Source organism: Equus caballus, chromosome 28, assembly GCF_041296265.1.
Source record: "Equus caballus isolate H_3958 breed thoroughbred chromosome 28, TB-T2T, whole genome shotgun sequence".
Taxonomy (NCBI): domain Eukaryota; kingdom Metazoa; phylum Chordata; class Mammalia; order Perissodactyla; family Equidae; genus Equus; species Equus caballus.
The window spans coordinates 45,849,216-45,876,712 of NC_091711.1; the positions used below are offsets into that span (position 1 = coordinate 45,849,216).

Consider the following 27,497-nt stretch of genomic DNA (forward strand, 5'->3'; position numbering starts at 1 on the left):
GGTTCCAGCTGAGGGGCCCCTGTGGGTCCAGGTGAGAGGAAGGGGGGCCTGGCTGAGGTGGGGGCGTGGAGGTGGAGGGACGACCTGGGGGCAGAGCTGAGAGTTTGCTGATGGTGGGATGGGGGGGCCTTGGGGACAGTGGACGCACAGTCTCTGGCCTCAGTGGCCGGGGGCTGGAGCTGCCATTTGAAGATGGGAAGACTGGAGAGGAACTGGCTTGGTCTGTGTGTGGGGAGGGGAGAGGGAGAGAAGGCAGACATGTTAAATTGGAGCTGCCTGCGAACCATGGAGGAGGCCAGGAGGTGTGGCGGGCTTGCTGGGGCCCTGGGGGCAGATCTTTTCCGGTAGGTTCTGTGGTGGCATGCTTCCGAAGTGAAGCCTTGGGCCCTGAAGCTCAGTGAGGAGGAAGCTGCCTGCAGACGCCCCCAGCAGGCCCCGCAGAAGCCACAGGCCTGGAGGAAGTGAGCAGCTCGGCCCCCGCCTCTGGACCAGCCTCTGCAGACCCCGCTGACCCAGGGACCCCAGCACCTACTTTCTTTCAGAGCCCGGGGACCACCATTCGAGCAACGTGGCCTTCACTTCCTCACGTGCAGGAAGCGCCAGGTGAGTCGTCCTGGCGTCTGTGCCCGTGGGAGCCCTCGGCCGCCAGGGCTTCCTGCCTGTCCGTGGTTCCGGGAGGCCGAGCGCACACAGGGAGGGCTCCTGGGGGTCCGGAGAGCACAGTCTCAGCCGAGGGAGCTGGGCAAAGCAGCGCCCTGAGCCCCGTGCCTCCCTCCCCGAGGCCCGGACAGGTAGAAGGGGCCAGGTGAACAGGTTTCCAACAGGTTTCCCGTCCCACTGCGTCCCTTCCCAGAGCTTCATCCGATGGGTGGAGCAGAAAGGCCTCCCCTGGGTTCAGATGAAGAAACTGGCACCCAGGGCGGGAAGGGACTGCGGGGGCTGCTGATGGCTGGAGGCGCTCCCAGCTCTATCTGCTCTGCTCCCTGTGGCGAGCATCGAGTCCAGCCCCTTCTTGGAAAGAAGCATCAGGGCCGGAGAGGGGAGGGGGTTTGTCCAAAGTCACACAGCCAGAATGAGGAAGAGCCTGCCCGGAACCCAGGCCTCCCAACCCCCAGGCGGGCTTTTTCCTCCTCTCTGATCACATCCCTCAAACCGGATCCTGGGGTCCGAGAGGAGGATTGGGGATTTAGGGCACGAGGTTGGCTCAGAGTCACCCCCTCCCCAATTCAGGGCAGAATTGCCCCCCAGTGTCCCCAGGCTGGCTGCTGGTGTGATGAGGCGGCCCCAGCGCTGGGAGTTCCTCCATCCGACCGCGGCAGGGTGCCCTGCCACTTTAGCCCAGCCTCCCCGGGGGCTGGAGCTGACCACTGTCCTCTGCCGCATGACACCCCTGCCCCAAATGTCCATTTGGGGCTAGAAACGCTGGGGAAGACCCAGGGGCTGAAGGGGGAGAGAGGGAGGGCAAAGCAAAGCAGGGGAGGAAGTGAGCCCCGGGGAACAGGAAGGAGGCCGGGCTGGGTCTGAGTCTGCCCGTCCCAGGCCCGGGGCCAGCCTGGCACCCTGCCCTTAGTGAGGATGCTGGACCTCACCTTCCCAGCGAGCATGTGCCTGGTGCTTCACAGGCATGAGCCCCAAGACCCCTAAACCGCCCCGAGAGGCTGAGGATGATGAGCCCCACTGCAGAGAGCTGTGTTCAGAATCGGGGGCCAGGCAGAGCCAGGCCACCCTCCGAGAGCCAAGCCTGCACAGATGGGCGACGTTGCCACACCAGCTCCAGTCGGCTCACTCCAAGGCTGGTGGAGCTGCTCTGTGGTCGTCTGCCTCAGGCTCAGGGGCCCAGAGGAGACAGGCCCGGTGCCCACCAGGAGCTCACTGTCTGTCGGTCTCATCCATCCGTGTGTTCCCCTGTACCAGCCCCATAGGAACCCACCCAGGCCCACCCTGGATTTGCCCCTAAGCTCAGCCTGAGGGTTTCCTGGGTCTGCCAAGCTCTGAGGAGTGGGCTGCCCCCTCCTGTGTCCTGATGGCAGGGGCCGGGGGGCTTCCTGTCTGCTGTGGGAGAGCGGTGAGCTGGCTGCTCTGCCCCAACCAAGGGGGCACCTTTGCTCTGCCAAGCCTTTGCTCAGGCTGTGCCCTCAGCCGCACGCCTTTCTCCACCCCAGTGGAGGCAAGGACTGGCACCCTGCATCCTTCCCATCGGGGTCCTTGTCCCCTTCCCCAGGCAGCGCGGTGACTTCTCCACCCACAGCCGGCTCCCACCTGCTCCCGTGCCTCCTGGTCAGGAAGAAATGACACCGAGTGAGCATGGGGCTACTCAGACTATGACTGCCTCTGTCCCCTCCTCCCCCAGGGCCAGCCAGGGAGAGATGGAGGCCGAGTCCTTGTACAACCTGCTGCAGCTACCCCAGGCGGGCCCACCGGTGGAGGAGGAGCTCCCACAAGGTACGCGGCTGCGGGCTGGGGCGTGGTGGAGGGGGTGGGTCTGCATCGCGAGGACCAAACAGGCCGTGCCAGGGCACATGCGATGCTTTCCACGGCATCAGCTGAGCATCCAGTTCTGTTCAGCCTCTGCCTAGGCCTTCTGCTTTAAACCTGACTCTCCTTACCCCCTTGCCTGCTTCTGGAACCTTCCACAGTTATCCCCATGCCCCTCCAGGTTGATGGTGATGTTGGGGATGTGGAGGGTACTAATTGCTATGTGGGCCTACTATGTGCTGGTATGTGCTAAGCACTTCTTATATGCGGCATCTCATTGATTGCTCTGAGGGTGGGTGTTATTATCTCCTTTGTGCACATGAGGAAACCGAGGCACAGAGTAATGGAACAGAGTAACAGGTGACTGTTAATAAATAGTGGAGCCGGGATTCTGAACCCAAGGAGGGTGGCTCCAGAATCCAGGCAGTCCTGGGGAGGTCTGCAGAGATGTACCTGCCATCTTGCAGAATGGAGAGTCTATTGACCGGCTCCCTTCACACCTGCGGGTCTTTTAGAAAAGAGGGCAGGCATAGGGTTGGGGAGGTTCAGTGAGAGTGGGCACCCCTGTGAGCGAGGCTCTGTTCTGAGCTTGGGGAGCTTGTGGCCACAGCCCCTGAAATCTCCCTCCGCGGAGATGCTTTGAAAGGAGGATGGTGACAGGTGCCCAGAGCTGTCACCACCGTGTTACAGAAAAGAAAGACAGCAAAGCAGGAAGCAGCCCAGGGCCCCCTGGGCAGGGCTCTGAGTGAACTCACTGGAATTCAGGTAGCCTTTAAAACCGAAGTGTGAAGACGGGGAAAAGTGTGAAATACTCTAATTGACAGAGCAGACGGGGAGGCGGGGCGCCCGGCCCAGCGGCCTTCCTGCCAGGTCTGCTCTGCTGCTCCCTGTCGATGGATGGCTTAAGACCTGAAGGCATCATGAAGAAAGCTGCCGTCCCCGCGGTCGGCCTCAGTTCTTTGAAAAAATATTTATTTTTTGTTTTATGGTTTATTTAGAGATACTTGAAGTTCTGGCAGGCAGAGCTGGAACACGGGGTGATTCAGAGTGGCAAGAAATCTGCTCCAGGGGGGCGGGGGCGTTGTGTCACCACAGCCGTTCATTCATTCATTCATTTAGTCACTCACTCGTTCACTGCCTCCCTCCCTCACGCCGCTCTCCAAGGCCGTCCAGCGCCCCGCTTTAGCCACCCCTCTCCTGTCAGAGGACACGGGGCTGGCAGTACGCAAAGATTTTCAGAATGTCTAGGAAAAGTCTCAGCCGGGTCATGTGAAGACAGAGGCCATGCATTTTGTGAACTTGGGCAACAAAATACCCACTCGGCGACTCAGTTTCCCCCACATCCATCAGAACAAGATGATCTCGTGGGTCCCCTCAGCCCTGACATTTGGTGGGTTCCATGAGTCTAAATGTGGGGAAGCTGCTGATCCAGGTTCTGGGGCTCCGAGAGCGAGCCAGGGCGGCCTCTGTGTGTCCACGCCAGGAGCCGGACAGTGTCAGGTGGGCAGTGGGGATCCACCGGGGCCCCTTGCAGCCCGGGAACCTGGGCTCCCCTGAGCTGTGGCTTCCTCTTATGTAAGTGGGTAGAATTGCCAGATAAAACACAGTTAGGGGCCGGCTCCATGGCCAAGTGGTTAAGTTTGTGTGCTCCAATTCAGCAGCCCCGAGTTCACCAGTTTGGATCCTGGGCGCAGACTTACACACCGCTCATCAAGCCATGTTGTGGCAGCGTCCCACATAGAAGAACTAGAATGACCTACAACTAGGATACACAACTATGTACTGGGGCTTTGGGGAGAAAACAAAAGAGGAAGACTGGCAACAGATGTCAGCTCAGGGCCAATCTCCCTCACCAAAAAAAAAGGATACCTTTAAAAACAAATCCCTTAAAAAAACAGTTAAATGTGAATTTCAGATAGACAAGAAATAGTTTTTGAGTTTATGTTCCCAAAATATAAATATTGCAATGTCTGAGGATGAGCTGGTGCTTATGACGGAAAGGAGGAGGAAGGGTGTTGGGGGTGTGGCAGGAACAGTATGAGCAAAGCAAAGAGGGGTGGAAGACGGGGCACGTCCGGGAAACCCAAGTCACCGTGGACGTTTGGTGCTCAGGGTGTGCGTGCATGCATGGTGTGTGTCTATGACTGTCTGTATGTGCGAGTGCATGTGTGTGTGTGTGTAGGTGCGCATGTGTGAGAGTACACGCGTGTGGTGTGTGTGTGAAGCAGCGGGACCACAAATTCCACTTGCAGTCATGATGCCAGCCCCACGGGGACCTGTGGGGACAGAGCTCCTGAGCCCCACAGGTTCCACATGCCAGTCATGCTCCCTCTGCTTCCAGGACAAAAGAGGAAATACGTGCCGCCCACATCGAGGAAGGACCCCAAGTTCGAGGAGCTGCAAAAGGTAGGCGGCCTCTGGGGGCGGCGTTTCCTCTTCTGGGGGTGGGGCTGACAGGTGCCCCGCCCCTCCCTGACCTCAGGCCCTGGGCTCGGGAGACCTGCTGAATGGCCACCTGAAGGAGCGTTTATTGAGCGCCGACTGTGTGCCCCATGGCGGCTGAGAGGGATCTGTCGTCACCTCCATTGCAGAGAGCAGATAGCAAGGCTCGGAGAGGTGACGCGACCTGGAGGAGGCACAGGGCTGACCGCCACAGAGCTGGGTTTGACCCAGGCCGTCCGCCCCAGAGCTGGTGCTCCTTCACTGGCGCGACTGCCCAAGGCAATGGACAGCTGGAGAAATGGGCAGGAACAGGCGCGGGTCTCCCGGTGGGGCTCCCCATGGCCACAGGACTCTCTGGCACAGGCTCGGGGCCTCCACTTTCCTCTGCCCTACTTCTCTAGCCTCCATGTGGCCTTTCTGTGGCCTCCTCCGGGGAGGCCTCCTGGCCTGCACCACCTGGCCTGGACCCATGTTCCAGCCCTCCCTTCCTCTCTCTGTTTCCCTCGCTCTCTCTGTCCACCTTTCCCACCATTGGGCACCGGGACACGGAGTAGAGTGGTCCCTCCTGGAAAACCTGGCGGGGTGCCGACCCATGGTCTCAGTTTGGGTTCCTCTAGATGCTGCTCCTGAGATAAGGACGTGGGTGCAAGTGGTTGAGCTGGGAGGTGATCACAGGAGATGAGGAAGGAGAGTGGGAGGTAGGATGCAGAGGGAAGGAGCCACCGGGGCGAGTGATGGAGCAGGTGACAGGGGTGGGAGCTCGGGCCTGCTGGGCACCTGGGAGCCAGCGTGGAGCAGCGCCTCTCGGATCCTCCCGGGTTGGTGGGTGGGCAGCCGGGTGTATATCTGCCAGCTCCCGGTTAGCTCCCGCCACTCCCTTAAAGGGGTGGGACACTATGTCCCCGGTGTTTCTGGCCCGTGGAGCACAGAGGGACCACCCTCGGGAGCGTGCAGAGGGAGCGGTGCTGTGCACCACCACCGTGCAGTCTGTGGGACGGGCAAACACCAGCAGCCCATGTTACCAAATCCTTACACAGGGAGAAGTGGAGGGTCTGTGGGAGCCCAGAGCAGGTCCCTAACTCAGCCTGTGAGATCAGGGAGGGCTTCCCAGAGGAGGTGGTGTTTGACCTGGCCTCGAAGGATAGGTAGGAGTTGGCAGGTGGCAGGAGGGCATTGCAGGCTGAGGGTAGAGCTGAGCCAGGTGGAGGACCAGGCGAGAAGTGGCCCCGGGTCAGCTGTCCCCTTGGCACCTGCAGGTGCTGATGGAGTGGATCAACACGGAGCTCCTCCCTGAGCACATTGTGGTCCGCAGCTTGGAGGAGGACATGTTCGACGGGCTCATCTTGCACCACCTTTTCCGTAAGCAGCTGCACCCTCCACAACTGGCCGGCAGGCCCCACAGGCAGGCTCCTCACCAGCCTCAGCCTCCCACCCTGCAGAACTCGAGGGGCTGCAGGTCTTGCTTTTTCTCTGCCAAACCGTGGACTCTGCTGCCTGCACACTGCCTCTCCAGCATTTATGGAGCGCCTGCTGTTTGTAAGCTGCTGGAGATAACAAAGAAACCCGTGTCCCGGCCGGGGGCTGCCCTGGGCTGCTGGAGAGGAACAGGCCCCTTGGGAGACAGCCCTGTGGTAGAGGTGGGCTGGCTCCTGCTGGGGGCTCCTGTCTCTGTCCAGAAGGTCCTTGTCACCTCTCCCTTCGCTGGTGCACAGTCACGTGCCTCCATGGCTATTTTCTGCACGAGGCAGTGAGGTCCTGGAGGGGCGGTGGGCCTGACTCTGGCCTCAGCCAGCCTGGGGCATGGGGCCAGACTGTGTTTGGAGCCCTCTGTGGACGGGCCACAGAACAATCCTACCAGCCACCGCTGATGCTTCCTGAGCACCTGCCACGTCATGGCACGGTTAATCCTCTGGGCAACTCCATCCCCATTTTATAGATGAGGAAAGTGAGGCTCTGAGAGGCCTAGTGACTTGTCCAAGGTCTCAAGGAAGAAAGCAGAGGAGTGAGGAGGCTAAGCTTTAACCACTAAGCCACACTGCCCTGCAGAAAGGAAGTGCACAGAGCTGTGCAGAGGGTTAGGGGCTGGGACATAGGGGGTGCTGAAGTGAAGAGGGCCAGTGGGGGCAGCTCGGAGGGCGGGGGCTTGCTCAGGTCACACCACCTGCATGCCCAGGTGAGGAGGGGACAGTGCCCTTACCCCCTGAAGGCTGGCCAGCCTCCTGGAGGAAGCCCAGGGGCTGTGGGTCCCTCTGACCCGGCTCTCTCCCCGCTCTCCCATCCTCTCCACTGGCTCACTGGCTTCTCTCCACCCCCTTCTGACCCCTCCTGCCCTCTGTTCTCAGAAAAACTGGCCGGGCTCAAGCTGGAAGTCGAGGAGATCGCCCTGACAGAGGCGAGCCAGAGACGCAAGCTTGCGCTGGTGCTGGAGGCCGCCAACCGGAGCCTGCAGGTGGAGGAGCAGCAGGCCAGGTGGAGCATGGAGGGTACGTGGGGCCCCTGCCCAGGGCTGGGGTCGGGGAGGGCCAGGGGCTCCGGGGTACCCAGCAGGTGCGCTCGTTCCCCCTCAGGGGCAAGTACAACCCGGGGGGCTAGAAGGGGCAGCAGCCTCAGGCAGGGAGGACTCTCTTCTGTATCCACAGGCGTCGCTGCCGCAAAGCCCGGCCCGTGGGGATAGACTCAGTTTTGTCACCGAGGCAGCTGCTATTTTTTGAGCTCCAAGCACCACCTGGGCCCAACTGTCCCCTTTCATCACGGAGTTTTATCTGCAGTGCCAGCCAGAGAATGGAGAGCATGAACCCCCGCAGACCGCCCCCCGCCCCGCCCCACACCGCCCGCAAACAGTTTAGTGTGAATTTCCTGCTGTTCCATCTCTGCATCCTCCCCATTTACCAGATGAGGAAACAGAGGCCAAAAGAAGTTAAGAAGCTTGGGTGGCAATGACATAACTGTTTTCAAGCCCGCTTTTTATTGGGCTCCCTGCCACTGCCTTTGCCACTGTGCTTAAATTCTCACATTCGATAATGCATGTTTATAATGTTGACCCCGAATTAAGTCCCATTCAGCTGAAATCTAACCGCTGCTCTCCCAGTGCCCTGCTGTAGGACAGGACATTTAGCGTCTCCAGCCGACATCCCTGTCTAAACCCCATGCACAGGGCGGTGCGCCCTCGGGCTGTATTCGCAGAGGTGGGATGACTGGGGCAACGTGTGGCTCTTTTCATGTCTGAATATCTCTCCAGAATCTGCCTTCAGAGGGCTCGACGCAGGCCTCCTTGTCTGCAGAGGGTTGCTGTGATGGTGACGAAAGCTCCATGTGGCCCCAGGATGGTGGCCCTCTCAGCTCTAACCTGGTACCCTCTCCTCTCCCAGCCATCTTCAGCAAGGACCTGTTGGCCACCTTGCATCTCCTCGTGGCCCTGGCCAGGCGCTTCCAGCCTGCGCTGCCCCTCCCAACCAATGTCCAGGTGGAGGTGATCACCATGGAGGTGAGGGGCTGGACGTGGGGGTCCCTGTGCACGGGCTGGGAGTCTCCGGTCCGCTTCACCATGCCCTGGATTTGGGGGTGCTGCGTGGGGTGGGGACCAAGCCAGGCCGTGTTCTCGGGAGCCTGGAGAAATGTCAAATCCCGCGAGGACGGCAGTGGGGCGCTCGGCTGGAGCTGTGGGTGGGAGGTGCTGAGTCCAGTGGAGCCGGCAGGGGCTCAGTGGGGCCACGGAGAGATTGGTGGGCCAGCCAGTCCTGCTGACATCATCAGATGGCATCTCCCTGGGGTGTTAGGAAGGTCCTGGCTGATGCAACCACATCGCAGGGGCTAAGTGGCCATCTCTTTGTGGCCTTTCGGGAGCCTTCACATCAGTGAAACACAGCCACAGCCCTTGTCACTCACTCACTACCTGATGGCTGTGACGATGGTTCCAGGGGGCCTTTATGGGCTTCCCCACCCCACAGGGCGCTCTCTCTCTAGCACGTGCAGGACTGCGCTATAGTTAATGCCCCAGGAGTCCACGGCTTCTCTCTCAGACAGATTCTCAGCACCACAAACAGGTCCCCCCACCTTGCCCCCGTTCCTCCCTCCCCCACCCTCTGAACAGCAGGGCCTCCTACGTAGGGCTTACCTTTGACTCACCCCAACAGAACAAGCCAAGTTTGGCCAAACTCAGGTGAATTCATTCTTACTTTTTCCAAAACCATTGATTAAGATTCTCCACTCAGCAGTTTCATGGCTTTGTTTATACTTCTTATGTAAATCAGAGGTGACTTTATTTCTTCACTCATTCGTTACTCATTCATCCATCCATCCACCCATCCATCCATCCATCCATTCATCTATGCATCCATCCTTCTATCCATCCATCCATCCATCCATCCATCCATCTATCCATCCATCCATTCATCTATGCATCCATCCTTCTATCCATCCATCCATCCATCCATCCATCCATCCATCCATCCATCTATCCATTCATCTATCCATCCATCCATCCATCCATCCATCTATCCATCCATCCATCCATCCATCCATCCATCCATCCATCTATCCATCCATCCATCCATCCATCCATCCATCCATCCATCCATCTATCCATCCATCCATCCATCCATCCATCCATCCATCCATCCATCTATCCATCCATCCATCCATCCATCCATCCATCCATCCTTCTATCCATCCATCCATCCATCCATCCATCCATCCATCCATCTATCCATCCATCCATTCATCTATGCATCCATCCTTCTATCCATCCATCCATCCATCCATCCATCTATCCATCCATCCATCCATCCATCCATCCATCTATCCATCCATCCATCCATCTATCCATCCATCCATCCATCCATCTATCCATCCATCCATCCATCCATCCATCTATCCATCCATCCATCCATCCATCCATCCATCCATCCATCTATCCATCCATCCATCCATCTATCCATCCATCCATCCATCCATCTATCCATCCATCCATCCATCCATCCATCTATCCATCCATCCATCTATCCATCCATCCATCCATCCATCCATCCATCCATCCATCCATCTATCCATCCATCCATCCATCTATCCATCCATCCATCCATCCATCTATCCATCCATCCATCCATCCATCCATCCATCCATCCATCTATCCATTCATCTATCCATCCATCTATCTATCTATCCATTCATCCATCCAACCTTCCACTCGTCCATCCATCCATCTGTCCATTATTCAGACCAACACATGTTCATTGACCCCCTGTGAGCCAGGCAGTGGGTGAGACTCTGAGGACGCCTGGGGAACAAGGCAGGCATGGCGCCATCCATGTGGGGTTCAAGGCTCATGGGGAAGGAGGACAATTAAGTCGAACCACTGTGATGAAGGCTGCCCAGGAGGACGCCCTGAGGAGGGCAGGAGGCAGAGTACACGGGTCCCCCTGGGCTGCGTTGGCCACCACAGGCTGTTAGCAGCAGTGTGAGTCCCAGAGTTTTCCCAGGTTGCTCAATTCCTTCCTTTTTTCTTTCTTAGCGCACCAAGAGTGGCCTGAAGTCCGAGAAGTCAGTGGAACAGCTCACTGAGTGCAGGTGAGGGAAGGACCGGGGACCGGGCAGGGCTGGGCTTTGGTTTTGGGGGAGGTTGGCAGTGGGCCTGAGGTCGGCGGAGACAGCAGACCTGCCTGACCCTCGTGGGAGGGGCCTCACACTCTGCGGGTCCCCTCGGCCCTGTTGTGGCACGCTGGGGCCCTTCCATCCTGCTGGGCCTCGCAGGGCGGGCCCCTTATGGACCATTCGGCAGGCCCACCTCCACAGCTCATTTGTCCTCTGCAGAGCCCAGCAAAACAGGCAGACTGGGGTCAGAAGGGGCGCTTGCCCTCAGTCACGAGGTCACCTCACAGCCACTGGGGGCCAGGAGGGACCCAGAAGTGCGGTCTTTGACCTCGATGCTGTGCTGGCTCCCTCAAGCCCGGCGTCCCAGTGCTGCCAGGCAGCCTCGGCCGCGGCAGGGAGGGGCTGTCGCTGGGAGGGGCCCTTACAGCCCGACAGCAAGGCCCCTCGGGCCTCCCGGTGCCGGGGGCGAGGGCACCAACACTTATTGAGCGCCTACTGTGTGCGGGGTGGGGGACTGGAGTGCCCAGGTCAGCCAGCTGCTGGCTCTTCGTCTGTCCGGGCGAGCAGGGCGCCCGGCGGAGCTCTGCCGATGAGCTCAGGCCTCCAGGCGGTGCCGGCTGGGTCTTTCTGGGTCGGCCTGAGAGTGGGCTACTTGCAGGACAGTGGTGGCTGCTCCTTTCTTGTCTACACTGACTGAAGGCCTACTATGCGCCAGGCGTTGAGCTGTATGCTTTAGCTCCCCTGGCTCATTTAACCCTCATGAAGCCCAGCCGGGTGGAGTAGCTTGTCTTCAGCTCACAGGCTTGGCAGTCGGCCCCACCTGAGCTTAAATCCTGGCTCCGCCTTGTGTGAGCTGTGTGATCTCAAGCAAGTCACCTCCACTCTCTGAACCTCTTCACTCCTCTGAAAAATGGGGACCCCTTCCTACCTGCTGGGGCTGCTGTGAGGGCTGGAGATGATGATGTGAGGGGGGCCCTTCCCCTCCTGCTCCCGCTTGACTCTGAGGCCTTCCAGTCTGTGGCTCCTGGATGTCCCCTGGGGAGGGTGGGCTCCAACTACTGCGACCGATGACAAGTAACCACTGTGGCCCAAGTGAGTGAGCTGAGCGTCGCAAAGGGCGGGAGGCAGACGACCCTTGCTGGCCCCTCACACCTGCGGGTCCCGTGCATACACCGGCCCCTTTAACCCTCCTGAGGACTCCCCGGCAGGAAGCCTCGTTCCCGCTGACCCAGTGAAGCTATGGCTCCCAGGCACCCGGCCCCCGAGCTGCTCGGCGCTGGCTCCACGGAGCCTCAGGCCTGAGAAGGGGTTTCAGGTACTTGGGTGGGAGGCTGTGGATGGTGCTCATGACGCCACATCCCTCCCCCTTCGCGGCTCCAAATCTCCCCTCTCAGCCCTGTTTCTGGACAGGAAACCCCGTGGGGCTCCCCTCTGGCACTTGGCTGGTGTCGCGGGCAGCATGGAGGGGTCCGTCCCTCCTGGCGGGCTGCTGACGCGGAGCCCTGGGTCCAGATTCAGGCTGCCTCGAGGGCCACGGGCAAAGGGGCCCGGCTCTCCCAGGAGAGCGTGGCCGGCTGTGGGCCCAGACCCTCGCTTTGGGGGGCCGGGGCTGGGACAGAAAATTAAACAGCAAAGTCAGAGAAAAATGGCTCAAAAACAATAAAAATGGAGTGAAAGAAGCCAGACACAAAAGAGCACGTACTGGATGATTTCGTTCATGGGGATTTCTAGAACAGGCAAAAGTAACAGACGATGAGAGAGATCCCAGCAGCAGTAGAGTTTGTGGGGTCGCGGTGGTGGGATCACACACTGGGGGTGCTCACTAGGGGGGTGAGCACGCAGGTGTGGGTCTCCGTAACATGCACAAGCCATAAATTTAGCATTTGTGCATTTTATTGTGTGTATAATATACGCCCCATTAATCTAAAACAGCAACCACAAAAACAACCAAATCCAGACGTTTCTGGGAGTGGCCGCCTCGGGGAAGGGTCGGCCTGCTTCCCACGGGGTCCTGCTGCTTCTGGAGACAGACGTTGGTCTCTCCGTCAGCCTTGTGTGGTTACGTCCTGTCATATCAAGAAACCATAGGTCTGAAGACTTTTTTTAACCATTTGTTTGCTTTTTTTCCTCTACCATTTTCCCTGCAGCACAGAGCAGGACCAATCAAAGAGTGAGTACTTTTGTCACTGAAGGAAACCTTTTTCTACTGGATACGTGTGAAAACAGATGCGTAAAGATGAAGGGTTAATTGCTGGGGGTTCTCTCGCACTTCCCCTGTGGTCTGCTATTCGTATCTCAGCCTTCTTGTCTATTTGTCCCTCCTTCTCGCTGTCCATCCACAGGTCTGGCTCTTCCTTCTCATGACACCGCTCACACTGGGAGAGAGATTTGTAATTCCCATTGCCGATGACGGCGCAGTTGTTAAGTGTGGGGGCTCTGGAGCCAGGTGGCTGGGTTCAAACACTCGTTCTCCCGCTCATTATCCACGTGAGCTTGGGCAAGTGTCCGTCTTAAGCTGTCTGTGCCTCAGTTTCCTCATCTGTGAAATGGGATCAATAAGGGCACCTGCCTCTTAGACTATAGTGAGGGTTAAAAGATAATTTGTGAATATGTTTAACACAGGGAATGCTTAATAGTGATTGTTCAATAATGTGACTGCTGCTTTTCTTTTTGTTTTTGTTTTTTTGAGGAAGATTAGCCCTGAGCTAACATCTGCCACCAATCTTCCTCTTTTTTGCTGAGGAAGACTGGCCCTGAGCTAACATGCGTGCCCATCTTCCTCTAAGACTACTGCTTTTGTGACAGAGCTCTTCAACAATCAACTGATCCAGCCATTCCTTCTTTCATTCATTCATTCCTCAGTCAGTCGGCCTGGCCAGCTGTTCATCAATCCATCTATCTATCTATCCAACCATCCATCCATCCACCCATCCATCCATCCATCCACCCATTCATCCACCAACCCATCCATTCATCCACCATCTATCTATCTATCCATCATCCATCCACCCATCCACCCATCCACCAACCCATCCATCCATCCATCCATCTATCTATCCATCCATCCACCCATCCACCCATCCACCCATCCACCAACCCATCCATCCATCCATCCATCTATCTATCTATCCATCATCCATCCACCCATCCATCCATCCATCTACCCTTCCATCCAACCATCATCCATCCATCCATCCATCTATCCATCATCTATCCGTCCATCATCCATCCACCCATGCATCCATCCATCTACCCTTCCATCCATCCATCCATCCATCCATCCATCCATCTACCCATCCATCCATCCATTATCCATCCATCCATCCACCCTTGCATTATTTTTCCTCCCTGCAGCCCTCCCTGCTTAGGACACACAGCTGTCTGGGCAGGAGGTTCTACCAGGGCACCTCGTCTTCAGAGGTGGAAATAATGACCTGTGAAGGGCTTCTGAGAATGGGGGCTGAGGGATGCTGAATGGGGGCAGGAGGGAGAGGGGAGGTGCAAGGGAGGCTGGTCAGAGTCTGCGTACGTGTGGGGAGGGACATCAGAAGCATGTGGGGGGTGCCCTGGGAGCAGTGTTATTAGGGGGCAGCATGAGGATGGGTCACACAGTGAGGGGCGGGACACAGGGCAAGGCCTTCTCCAAACCGTTGCCAGCACGTTCATGCTGTTCTGGCTAGTGTCATCTGAGGGCACATTTGCCCTTCATCTCCCAGGTCCTTCAGTGACACAGTTTCCCTGACCATAGGCCATGAGGTCAGGAAGGGACCACTGCTGTTCCCTCCGTGTTTACGGGTCTGTGGGGCATTTACTGTGCATGATGCTAACTCATGCTACCTTTCCTCCTTCACTAACAAGGGAACCGAGGCACAGAGAGGTGACGTGACTTGCTCAGAGTCACACAGCTGCAGTGGCAGAATCCAAAGGCAAATTCTTCTACCCAGTTTGGGTATTCGGTGTCTGCGGACCAGTCTCCCCAGGGGAGGCGCGTTGGCTGCAAATAGCAGGAAGGCAGCTTGTGGGAAAGGGCACGAGCCCGAGGACTCGCGGCGTCAGAGGCTGGACGAGAGCCTAGCTGCTAAGATGCTCCCTCTGTTCTCAGACCCCGTGGGCATGACTCAGCTGCTGCTGGCGCTGGCCTTTGCACGCTGCAAGCTCAGACACTCCGGGAGGGCTCCATGCCCTCATTCTGCCGATCGGGGAACGCTGGGGAGGAGACCTGTGGGCTGAGTGTCAGTCCGGGCCTGGGCCCTGCGCAGCCACCTGTGGCAGCTCCCGCAGACCTGTGGGTGGAGCAGGAACCAGAGAGGAGGCAGGGCAAATTCCTAGAGGAAGGGATGGCGGCCGAGGCGTCCACTGCAGAAAGGATGAGCATTTATTGAAATCCTGCTGTGTGCCCGGCCACCATGCTGAGTGTGTTATCTGCTACCAAGTCTGATCTTTGCAACAACACCACCTAGTAGGTATTATCAGCCATACTTTACAGATGAGGAAACCAAGGCACAGAGAGGGGAGGCAATTCCCCCAGGGCCACACAGCCAGGGGAGCACTGAATGTTTGGTTTGATATATTTATGGTGGTTGAGTTTGGTGACTCAGACCCAGGCCCGTTTTTTAATTCAAGAACCTTAAGGTAAAACCACAGCTCCCTCCAGACTACTTGGGAAACTTTTGTGGAGAAAAAGTCCCCGTTCGGCACAGAGATCATGGCATCGTAATGGGGTGTTTGTTGGCTCTGTCTGCAGAGGACGTGTTTGATGAGTTATTTAAGCTGGCTCCTCAGAAGGTGAACGCCGTGAAAGAGGTGAGCGCGATCAACACCCCCCCTGCTGCCTTGTGCCCGGGGTGGGGACACAGGGGAAGGCACGGTCCACGCTGTGCACCCACTGTGCGCTGGCACCTTGCAGGCTAGGGGCTTCTGTCTCCATAAGCGGGAGGGTCACGAACCCGAGCCCTGGGCCTGAGGGCATCGTCTTTCCTTGGGTAGGCCATCGTGAACTTCGTCAACCAGAAGTTGGACCGCCTGGGCCTGTCTGTGCAGAGTCTGGACACCCAGGTAGGGACTCGGCTGCGGGAAGGGCCACAGGGCGCGGGCGGGAAGAGGGCCCCGCAGGCACCAGGAGCCGGCCACCCCCACGGCCTGCAATGTGTCACCTCACGGAGACTTGGGGTTTGCTCTCCAAGGGGAGTGTCGCTGGCAGCAGCGTCGCCACCCAGGGCCACGGTGGGGACCCCGTGAGGTGGGGAGAGTGGGAGCACCTTACAAATGGGGTGATCGATGCCGCTGTTATTACTTTTCATTGCTGTAAAGTACCCGCTTTTCAGCTCTTTTTTCAAAATCACTGGTGGACTAGCAGATACCAGGACTCACGGCCCGCGAGCTGCCTGGGGGCAACTGCGTGCGTGCCCGGTATTTATTGGTTGTGCGCTGTGGGCCAGGCTCTGCCGTAGGTGCCGATGTAGCCCCGCGTCTGCAGGGTCCCCGAGCACAGCCCACCGTGGCTGGCCCGCATCCGGTCGTCCCGGGGTGGGAACAGGACCTCGGCAGTCAGCCCTCCACAGTGTCCGCGGCCTTCCTCGAAGGCGCTGGGTCCTGTGAGGCTCCCTCGACGCAGCAGGGGGCTGGGGAGCCGAGAGGCTAATTGCCTGCCTGGGGTCTTCGGGGGACAAGGGGCCTGCTGGACGCGGCGGTGTGGGTCTCAGGCCCCCTGGGTTCTGGACACAGCGTAGGGGGGAAGGAGAGGGCAGACCTGGTCCCAGATGGACGGAATGGCTTATGACCGTCTTAGCCGGAGCTCAGACAGACTGTGACATCAGCCAGCAAGGAATGGGGTTGACACGCTTCTGTATCTGGTAGCTGAAACCAGGAAAGCCCTCACTGTGTGCCAGGCCCTGAGAAGAGCTTGGCATACATTAACTCATCAAATCCTCCCTACGCCCTGAGGTGGGAACTGATTCTATGCCATTTCACAGATGAGGACACTAAAGCACAGAGAGGTTAATTAACTTGTCTAAGGTCACACAGTGATTAGTGGTCGAGGGGATTTGAACCCAGGCTGCTGAGGCCAGAGTTTGTGCTCACGACCCCTTCACATGGTGGCCATGTGAGACATTTGTGTGTGATATGGTGTGGTGACGTGGCAGGGTGGAGACACCAGACTCCAAAGCCACATGGGGACATGTTGCTTCTGGGCTCCGAGGACGCCTCCTCCACATTAGCTGTGTGATGTTGGACCTGGACTTCTCTGAACCCAGGCTCTTCTTCTTATAAAACGGGTTCAAGGATACCAACCTCACAGAACTGTGAGTACTAAGTGAGATGATGGAGTTGGTGTTCAGTACACCCCCTGGCACTGTGGACGTGCGACAGAGGAGAGATCTGCAGTTTTATTATGTTTCGTGTGGGTACAAACAGGATGATTTCCCAGGCTTACATTCGACCTGTTTCATCCTCACTTCTCCCGTGTTAAATACTGGCGTTCGGAGAATAACCGTGTGTGGGAGGATGGTGGTTGCAGGCTGTCGGGGGAGAGGCGGTGCTGAGGTCCCGGTGTTCTGGTGGTGTTACCAGGAATATGAGCAGAAAAGATTTCAGGGCGAACCAACACCGTTGGAACAGACCCACTAGGAGGACATTCCCTGAGGACCCGGAGAGGAGGCTTTCCTCGATAGCCCACCTCATGTTTCGTATCTTTGCAGAGATTTCAAAGGATTTTATTAGCATCGGACGTGCTGGGGAGGGCGAGGCTCTGTGTCTGCACACAGACAGACAGACACATTAGTGTGGCAGTGGCAGCATGAGCCAGAGTGCCATGCCCTGCCTTTTCTCACGGAATAATTCTACGCTTAACTCTGTTTTCTCCTGTGCTTCTGTAGCTCATGGAACAGGATGTGGTTTAAAAAGCGACATGAGGCTATGTCACAGAAAATGTAGAAATAGCTCATTTTATTGAGCACGCACGATGGGCCAGGCAGCCAATAACCGCTTTGTATCGGCTGCCGCCGATGTTTCCAACAACACGGCAAGGCCAGGGAGGTCATCCCCATTTCTCAAAAAGGAGGCTGAGGCTCAGAGAGGTTGTGTGACTTCTGAAGGGCCACGCAGCCTGTGAAGGCAGAGCGGGCTCCGCCGGGCCGTCCAACTCCAGCCCCCCTTCTCTGCAGTTCGCAGACGGCGTCATCCTGCTCCTGCTGATCGGACAACTGCAAGGCTTCTTCCTGCACTTGAAGGAATTCTACCTCACTCCCAGCTCTCCTGCGGAAATGGTGAGTTTTCCAAAGATGTTCCTCCACGGTCCACGTCAGAGTGCACACGTCTGTGGAACCGGCACGGCCAGTCTTTACTTATTTACTTCCAGGAGAAGTGGAGGATGGAGGAGAAATTTGTTTGTCATGTGTCTGCCCATCCATCCATTCATCCACCCCTCTACCTTCACACCTATCCATTCACTGGCCCACTCCCCATCCACCCAATTCGCCCACCCATCCACCTGCTTGCCCATTCATCCATCGATCTCGCCATCCATCCCTCCCTCCCTCCATCCATCCATCCATCCATACATACATCTATCCATCCATCCATCCATCCATCCATCTGTCCATCCAGTCACTTGCCCATCCATCCATCCATCCATCCATCCATCCATCTGTCTGTCTGTCCGTCCGTCCGTCCATCCATCCACCCATGCACCCATGCACCTGATCCCTCACTTTCTGAGCTCTTGCTTGGTGTCTGGCCCTGTGCTGTGTGGGCCATAAGGACAACCCAACAGAGCTCCTGCCTCGGAGGACCTCCCATCTCACCCCCTGTACTCTCAATGCTGTATGGTCTCCCAGGGTCACGATGAAGCGCGTTGACTCGTGGCGGGTGGGTCCCTGGGGGGCCTGAAAGAAAGAGTGGTTAGTGTTAGCTGAAGGAGCCATAAAGGCTCCTTTAAGACTGTGTAAGAGGTGACACGTGAAGTTGATTAGGGTTTGGTTTGCAGAGTGAACAAACTCTTCCTAAGGCGGGAAAACAGCGTCAGCCGGGGCTCGGATGTGGACGAAGGCAGGACCGTCTGGGGGCTGCGTCTGTGGCTCCCTGGGCTGCAGGAGTGGGCCAGGGTATGGCCAGGGGGGGTCTGTCCTCGGGTGCGGGGTTCCCGTGTGGGCCCTGCAGCCCAGGAGGCTGGTTGGGGTTTGGCTGCATTAGCCCAGGCAGGAGGGTCTGTGGCCTGACCCAGGGAGGGGAAGGGGCAGGAGAGGATGGTGATGCTGGCGGAAGTGACAGGACAGGACCGGCCTCCCGCATGCAGCCTTCAGCATCCCCGGGGCTTCCGCGTCCCTCCTCTGCGCTCTGGCCCTGTCCCACGGACCCGCCACAGCTCCTGGCGGAGGCTCCTCACGCTCTCCCACCTCTGGGCTCTGCATAGGCTGTTCCCCTGCTGGGAACGCCCTTGCCACACGGGACATCCACTCCGAGGGGAGGGGATCCTTACTACTCCCCCAAAGAGGAAACTGAGGCCCACAGGGGTGGCGACTTACCCTCGTTGTCTGGCTCCACATCGGGGCAGACGTGGCAGAGGAATGAGCATCCCGCCCGGCCGGAGGCCCCGAGTCCGGCCCCTGCTCACCACCAGCTGGCTGCCTGCACCTCAGGCTTCTTGTCTCTGAAGTTGGCTGACGACCTGTGCCCTGTGACCCCTCAGGCCACGAAGGTACTAGGAGGGAGAGTGGAGAGCCATCGAGGTGGGAGCATCGGGGGGCCTGTGGTCCCTGGTCTCCCCACCCAGCCCAGGGCCGGCCGGCAGTCTTCATGGCCATCAGCCCTCCAGGAGGTGACACTGGATTGTGGCCGGGAGCCGTTCCTGGTGCCAGCCTATGGGGCCTTTTCTGGGAGGAAGAAAGGTTTCTGCCCCCTTTGACATGCCCGCGTGTCCCCGGGAAGGGGGATAGCTCGTGGCCCTGGGCTGTTTCAGGACCCTTGGGGTAAAGCTGTACACCCTGGACCCTGGCCCAGTCCCAGGCCGGTCTCCCCTCTTCCAGGCCTCCCTCCCTCCCCCGCACAACCGCAGCCCCATCTGTCCCCTGCCTCCGGCCGCCAGCCCTGCCCCCAGGCTCTCCTCTGGCGTTGCAGCCCCGGGTGGTCCAGCCCCACCTGCCTCCCCAGCCTCCTCCCTGTCCCCATGCCGCTGACTCCAGGCGGCAGCCGCAGAGCCCCGGCAGCCCTTACGCGCTCGTCCAAGATCTCCAGGTCTCCGCCCGGGCCATCTCTCCTTTGTTCCCACCCTGCTAGCCCCGCCATGGGCTCTGATGCCTTCCCGCCTCCTCTGAGCTCCTGGGCCTCAGTGGGCCCCTGAGCCATGGCCCCTCTCACATTCTCTGCCAGTCACCACCCACGTCTACCCCTCCCGGCCCTTGACCCCATCCCTCCCTCACTGCACGCCCCTGTGAGGGGCTCAGGGAAGGGTCGTGTCTCCATCTTACAGAGGGGGAGACCAAGGGCCTGAGAGGCTGTGGGACTTGCCGAGGACCACTCAGCTGCTCGGTGGCAAATCCGACACCAGGACGGGCCTTCTGGTCCCCAGCCTGCTGTTCGTCCTCGTGCACCATGGGGATGCCATCTTCAGTGGGCGTGCTCTCCACCCTCCCAGGAGGCAGGGTGCTCCTGAGGTCAGGATTGATTTGGGCTCAGAGTCCCATGGCCGGGATGTTGGGCGAGGAGCGAACAGGCTGGGGTGGTGCCGTGTGTGTGGTTCTGGTGGTGGCAGGAACAGTGGTCAGCACTTAGGGGTTCTTACATTCTCTGGGCACTGCATCCGTCAGCTATTGGCACAAAAGTGCTGCGTAACAAACCTCATGAGTAAGCGGTGGCTTAAAACAATCATTTCTTCTCACAGACCTGCGGTTGGCTGAGTGTGTGATCCAGCTCTGCTGGGCTCCCTCACTCATCTGGGATTGGCCAGAATCAGGCCATCTTGGTGGGGTCGGGGGGGGGGGTGGTCCAGCTCCACGTCACGTCCCTCTCATCCTGCTCCTGGGACCGGCACGAGCCGGGCCTCGTTGTCTCGTGGCAGCGGCAGAGACCCAAGAGGCCAGCGGAACACAGCAGGCCTCGGCTGGAGCTGGCGTGGTCACCGCCGCCTCACTCTGTCGGCCAGGGCAGGCCCCGCAGCCCGGTGGGGACACACTGCGCAGTGTGAGGCTGGGGCTCAAGATTTTGCTCACTGCCAAGTGGCCTGATGTCCACGCCCTGTGCGCCGCCAGCCTGCTGGATCCCCCATCTCAGAGCCCCCTTCTGAACGTCGGCCAGACGGACGGACGTCGGGGAGGAACCAGCCTTTCAGCTCAGCCCCTGGGATGAGCTCTCACGGCAACTGCAGGAAACCTGCGCCGCAGGAACGTCCAAGAGAAGCGCCGAAGGGGCCATTGGCCGAAGAGGCAGGGCCAGCGGCCCCTCCTGAAGGGGGGACCCCGCAGAGTCGTTATCTCGGCAGAGCGGCCCCTCCGAATTGGATTTCTCGTCCTCAGACCTTCTTTGCCAGTGGTGTTCACGTGAGACTGCCATTCGCTGTGGGAAGAGGAGTCAGGGATGAGGGAGGGATGCAATCATCTGCTCTGCAGAGACCGGAGCTCTGAGCCAGGAAGGCTCGGCTTCCTCCCTACTCAATCATCTCTCCTCGGGAGGGTTTGAATGCGTCCTCCCGGGGCCGTGACCTTCCCCTGGCCGCACGGAACGTGGTAGCTGTCCCTTCATCATCTCAAATTGGGCACGCAAGAAAAGTGATGCTTCGAGCAGGACGTGGTGAGACAGTGCTGGAGCCCGGGGCAGCTGCTCCTGGTTCCGACTGGGCGTCGTCGAGGACGAGGGTGACAAATCGAAGCTGGCGTGATCATTTTTATAGTGTCGGTAGCAGCCAATCTCACAGCACCAACTCCTTGAGGGCAGAGGGGGTCTGTTTTTCCCCCGTTGCCTGGCCAACGCATAGTAGATGCTCGATAAATATTTTTTAAATAAGCGAATGCATGAAGTGTTTCCAAAACACTGGTCCCATGAGGTGCTCTGTAACAGACAGATTCTGTGGTCAGACGACTTAGGAAAACATGCAAAGTCTTGAAGGTTGGTGACGCACCAAAACAAATTCAAGGCTCTGAGAAGTCCTTCAGGGAAGGATTTCTGGATTACTTTGTTTGAGCCAACACTTCCCAAAATAGTTTGGTCACAGACACCCGTCTCCCCCTACACCCTGGATCACGCTCTGGGAGATGCTGGCTTAGAGAGTGAAGACATCAAAGGCACAGCTGCAAGGCAGGAGAGCACTGTGCTGAGAGTCTGGTCTCAGTGTCTCGTTCCCTCTCTGACATTGACTTTCTGTGCATCCTGTGAATAGTGGTCACGGTGAGAAGGTGAACAATGGCAACAATTGCAACCCTCCGTTTGCAGGCTACTTCAGTCTGGGGGGAACACCTGGGGACACAGTGACAGGAACAGGCCATGCAGCTCTGATCTGCTCACTCTGAGATTTCCTTTCCTTTTGGCTGGACATCCCACAGGTGTGTCCCACCTGCCTGGGGGCTTTGGCATCCCGTGACAGCCTTTGTTTCTTCTTCTTCTTTTTTTTTTAAAGGTTTTATTTTTCCTTTTTCTCCCCAAAGCCCCCCAGTACGCAGTTGTGTATTTTTAGTTGTGGGTCCTTCTAGTTGTGGCATGTGGGATGCTGCCTTAAAGTGGCCTGATGAGCGGTGCCATGTCCACGCCCAGGATTCGAACCAGTGAAACCCTGGGCCACCGCAGTGGAGCTCGTGAACTTAACCACTCGGCCATGGGGCCGGCCTCTGTTTCTTCTTCTTGACTGACTATAGTGGGACAGCCTGCTGGGCCAGTGATCCAGCCTCTCCCACGCTCTCTCTCATCTCCTGGACCTGCCCCCAGCGCAGTTGCTCTGTCCACTGGATGCTCCAACAAGAGCTCTCCCTCGCAGAGAAGGACCCTGCTCACTCCGTCTTCCAGATCCCAGGGAGGGGCTGCCTGTGCTCCCTGAGCGGCCCACCGTGTGCCAGCCGCCAGCGAGGACTCTGGCCCCTGCCCTAGGACTCAGCAGGGGTCCTTGGGGGTGGGTGCCCCTGCCCAGTGTCCTTGGACCAGGACTGTGACCCACACCCCTCTCTCCCTCAGGGAGAGTGCTTTCTCAGGGGGCCTTGAGCTCCCTACATGTGTCCTGCCTCCCGGCCCTTGCAGGAGCCCAGACCCAGGGAATTGTCCGGGAGGCCCTGGCTGAGGCCAGGCCCCTGCTGTGCCTTCATCCCACTTTCAAATCTTGCTTTGTGGCTCCAATTCTGTGTCCATCATCACATCGGAGCCACACGGCAGCCTTGGAGATAGCGGCTGGAAGATGTGCTGTCCCCATCGGACAGACGACGGGACTGAGGACGTGTACTTGTCTGGCCTGTGACCGTCACCTGGTGGGCATTGGTGCACGGACATCCAACCGAGATCTCAAGAGGCAGCCTAGGCAGGGCTGGCTTCCCCGCATGGGCCTTGCTCCTCTGCAGCTCTGCCAACCGGCCTCTAGGCCCCTGGCTGGGTTGCCATGGGAGCTGCCCGGCCTGTTTGAAGCGAGCTGTGGGCCTGGGATGGCTGGCAGATGGGGAAGGAGTGGGACCAGCGTGGCTGGCCACCCGTCTGGGACGTCCAGCCCCGACGGTGGACCTATGGGTGACTGAGATGGTTGAAGGAAGGACCTGCGTAAGGTCCCAGTGTATCAGGGGCTCAGCTGGCTTTAGACCTCACTCAGCCCGCTCCACCCCACACCTCTCTTTGTGTGCACCAGGCTGCTGCCCCAGGCGAAGGGCGGGGTCTTTTTGGTTGTACCTGAGGCCTGTGGGAGAAACTAGCCTTGAAAAGGGAGGACCCCATTCACAGAGGGTCTGCTCTGAGCCAAGGACAGACAGGGCTCCCCACCCGGTATCCCGCATCAAGGCCCCTGGGAAATGACAGGGACCCCACTTTGCAGGTGATCAAGTGGTGGCCCCAAGCGACTTGCCCCAGGTGACCCAGTGGACAGGCTGGGACCTGAGCCGGGTGGGCCTGACTGGCCGGGCACTGTCTGCCGTGCTGGAGGCAGTGAGCAGGCGCCTGTCCAGGCAGAGGGGTGAGGAAAGGGCAGGGACCGGGGCAGGGCTGGCTCCTCCAGCCTGCTGCACACGGGCATCAGAGCGAGACAGACCTCGTTCTGGCACTTTCTGTCATGTGAGCCCCAACGAGCTGCTTGGCCACTCTGAGCCTCGGTTTCCTCATCTTGCTTTGCCCATGGAACTTGGCTGTTTCTGAGGGGGTCTCTGTTGCCTACAGGGTTGGGGGCTGCATCGGAAAAGATCAGGATGAACTCACAATCCTTCCCTGGCTAAGTATCCTCACCTGGTCAGACTCACCTCCAGGCGTCACCTCCACCAGGAAGCCTTCCCTGACCCCCCGGCTGGGTGCGCCCCTGACAACTGCCTTTCCCACTGGAGGTGGCCTCCTTGACGCATGATGGACATCCTGGATGAGGGGTGGGCCTGGCACTCGGGGGCCAGGGCCTAGGGGGGCTGCCTCATTCTGCTGACATCTGACGGGGTCTTGTCATTGTAGCTGCACAATGTCACGCTGGCTCTGGAGCTGCTGAAGGATGAAGGCCTGCTCAGCTACCCCGTCAGCCCCGAAGGTGAGCGCTCGGCACACCAGGGTGCTATGGCTCTGTTCCCTGGGCAGCCAGCCTCTGGGGGCACCCGCAGAACAGGGGGAAGGGCAGTGTGTGGGGGGGTCAGGCAGCTCGTGTTGGAGTGGTCCTCTTGCCTGGCATGGGGGCAATGAGCATTTGCCAAGGCTTCCTGTGAGGGGCACTGTGTCCACAGCTTCCAGTGACCCCAGTGGAGTAGGGGGTCCTGGGGAGAGGAGATGGGGGCCAGAGGTCCCTGGGGACGGGTGTCCAGAGACCTTGAGGAGTTCCTGTGTTGGGGGCACCCCGGGAGGGATGCTGGGCACAGCTGGACGGGGGAGGAGGGAGGCAAGGCCATGTGATGGGACGGGGGACTCAGGCCGAGCGTGACCAACTGTGCCGGTTTGCCAGGATTCTCCCGGGTTTAGCACTGAAAACCTGTCCCTGGAAAACCCTCTGTCCGGGGCAAACTGAGTCGGTTGGTCACTCCCCTACCCGGGCCTCCTCTTCTCTGCTCTGCCCCACAGACATCGTGAACAAGGACGCCAAGAGCACGCTGCGGGTTCTCTACAGCCTGTTTTCCAAGCACAAGCTGAGAGAAAGCACGGACGGGATGTCCTGTGGATCCCCGAATTAACCGTCGCTGCCCCCAAAAGCTGCTTCTCAGAGCCTGCCTGCCGGGTCCAGCCGGAGGGCCCGAGGGCCGCAGAGGGATCTCCTCCACTTCCCTGTGTGTCTGTAGCGCTCCGGCCTTCCCCCCCGCCCCGTCTCCTGTTTCCATCTGTCTGAATATCTTTGAACCCACTAGGCGTGGATCCTTTTTGAGCCAACCTCTGGCCTCACTCAGTTTATTTTAACAAAGGTCTTTCCGGGAGGGATTTGGGGAGCCTGCCAGGGTCCCGGGAGGGGCTCTGAAATATGCATTAATGCGTCTCAGGCAGCCTCCCTCCCCGCGGCTCCACCCCTCACCTCTACGGGCTCCCTGGTTGGGTGGGTCAGAGGAGAGCCCGGCGATGCTGACCTTTCTTCAGGCTTGAGGGTCTGGCTCTGGGAGCAGGAGGGGCTTCAGGTGTGAGGGCTGATGTCCAGATGCCCCCACACGCAGCTACTGCTGTCCGCCCGCCTCGCACTGGGGGTGTCAGGCCCCAGGTCACCATCCAGAGGCGGGAGCCCCATGTGCTTCCCACACCAAGCCCCCGAGCCGCTCTGGGAAGTTAATTCAGTGACTTGCCAGAGGCGCCGTGGGCCAGGCCCGCCCCTGTGGGTGCGATGGGGAGCTTCGCCCAAAAGTTGTGCAGAAGAAATCTTTGTGGTTGATTAGTGGTCAGACCGTCTCCCAGCCTGTCCCCGAGAAGCTCCCGTCCATCTCTCTGGTGAGACCTGGCACTTGCTGCGGACATTTCTCAAAGAAAATGTTCCTGTAGGAGGATTATGAATATGGGTGTTCCAGGAGCTGACGTCTGACGGGAACCAGCCAGGAGGAGGCGCTGTGGGCAGGGGTGAGGGCCTGCCGGGGAGGCGGAGGTGGGAACCCCGGGGTGCCTCTGGGCTCCTCCCCTGCTCTGCCAGCTCCAAGCACCCATGGAGGACGGAGCCCACCAGCTCTGGGGTTGTCACAGTTTGACGGCCTTGGATTTGGGGAGGTGCTTTGGGGCAGTGGGCCAGCGTGGGCCAGGCCATCTTTGCCAAACCAGCTGGTGGAGCTTGGGTCGGGGGGGGCGTCCTACAGGCAGGGACATCTGGAGGCCTTGGAGTTAGTGTCTGAGTGTGAGAAGGTCTGGGGTGGTCTTCCCCCCACCCTGCCACCATCCACCTGTGCCCCTCACCTCCTGATTCACAGGTCATTAGGCGTAGATGAGGTCGTGAGGGCGGGCTCCCCAGGATGGGATCAGTGTCCTCATAAGTAGAGGACGAGAGACCAGAGCTCCCTCTCTCCACCGCATGAGGACACACAGGTGCCATGTGCCAGCCAGGAAATGCGCCCGCACCAGGAACTGAACCTGCCAGCACCCTGATCTCAGACTTCCAGCCTCCAGAACCGTGACAAATAAACGTCTGTTGTTTAAGGCCCCAGTCTACGGTATTTTATTAATGCAGCCTGAGTGGACAGACGGAATCTCAGTACCATCATTCATTAGGGAAATACAGCTAAAGCCACAAGGACCATACACACCCAGAGTGGCTAAATTGAAAAGACTGACAGTAGCAAGTGTTGACGAGGATGGGGAGCAGCTGGAATTCTCAGGCATTGCTGGTGGGAATGCAAAGTGGTACATTTACTTTGGAACACAGTTTTGCAGTTTTTTTTTATAAAGTAAAACATGCACTCACCATATGACCCAGCCATTTCACTGCTAAGTGTTTACCCAAGCAAAACGAAAACATATGTCCACACAAAGACTTACACACACAAAGTGCTGCTGCTACTCGTAAAAACCCGAAACTGGAAGAAGCCAGATGTCCATCACTGGCAGATGCACGAATGGCAGCGTGTGCAGACGATGGGGTTGTGCTCAGCAATGAAGAGGAGAGAGTGTCGGTGCAGAGACAGGGCGGATGACAAGTGGCATTGGGCTGAGCGAAGGAAACGGCACACAGGCCACATGCTGTATGACACCGTTTATTACAAATTCTAGAAAAGGCAGAATCATGGCGGCAGGAAGCCGACCAGCAGCCCCAGGGCCAGGGGAGCTGGAGAAGGGGACTGACAGCGAGGGGAGCGAGGGAATTTCGGGGGATGATGGGATGGTGGTTACACCACTGGTTACGTTTGTCAAAACTCGTCAAACTGTGCACTTAAAATTGGGAACATTTACCTTTGGTAAATTATTCCTCTATAAAGCTACAAAAAATTAATTAAAAAATTTTTAAATTTCCCGTCAAACTGAAGAAGGGTGAGGACTGCCTGCCTGCAGTGGGTGAGGCCTGATGAGGGAGAAAGCTGAGACCCCAGGGCCGGTGAGCACAGGACCACCTGCGAGCGCTGAGGCCTGAGGTTGCGTAAACGCAACCCACGTGGGGCCCGCCCGTGGTGTGTGCTCGTCAGACCCGGCACAGCCTCGTGACGTCCTCTTTCTCCTTCGCGGAATCTCTTCCTCTGAAATCTGCCTTGTCGGGTGTTAACACGGCTGCGCAGTCTTGCTCTTAGCAGTAGCAAGGTATCATTTCTCTCCTTTTCCTTTTCAACGGTCTGTGTTTTTATATTTAAAGAGGGTTTCTTATGGGCACAAATCATTGTGTCTTTTTATCTGGTCTGAATACCTCTGCCTTTTAATTGGAGAATTTAGTCCATTGAAATCTTTTGATCGTGGTAAAA

The 27,497-nt window shown here is 58.3% G+C and overlaps 1 protein-coding gene and 1 long non-coding RNA gene across 2 annotated transcripts; one reads left to right on the forward strand and one right to left on the reverse strand.

Moving 5' to 3' along the window:
* The first annotated feature begins 54 nt into the window (after positions 1 to 54).
* On the forward strand, positions 55 to 26,254 carry PARVG (parvin gamma). Its single transcript, XM_001488005.5, has 13 exons — positions 55 to 603; positions 2,351 to 2,442; positions 4,817 to 4,881; positions 6,174 to 6,276; positions 7,260 to 7,400; positions 8,286 to 8,401; positions 10,427 to 10,482; positions 12,654 to 12,676; positions 15,251 to 15,309; positions 15,493 to 15,561; positions 17,670 to 17,771; positions 24,115 to 24,187; positions 24,709 to 26,254. Exons 2-13 carry the CDS (start codon positions 2,367 to 2,369, stop codon positions 24,816 to 24,818), a joined length of 993 nt encoding a protein of 330 aa, XP_001488055.1. The 5' UTR covers positions 55 to 603; positions 2,351 to 2,366; the 3' UTR covers positions 24,819 to 26,254.
* Positions 17,717 to 19,155, reverse strand: LOC138921195 (uncharacterized). The gene is made up of 3 exons (XR_011433556.1): positions 19,029 to 19,155; positions 18,309 to 18,389; positions 17,717 to 17,821 (listed from the first exon to the last, which is right to left on the reverse strand). It is a non-coding gene; the product is annotated as an uncharacterized lncRNA (long non-coding RNA).
* Positions 26,255 to 27,497: the final 1,243 nt, after the last annotated feature.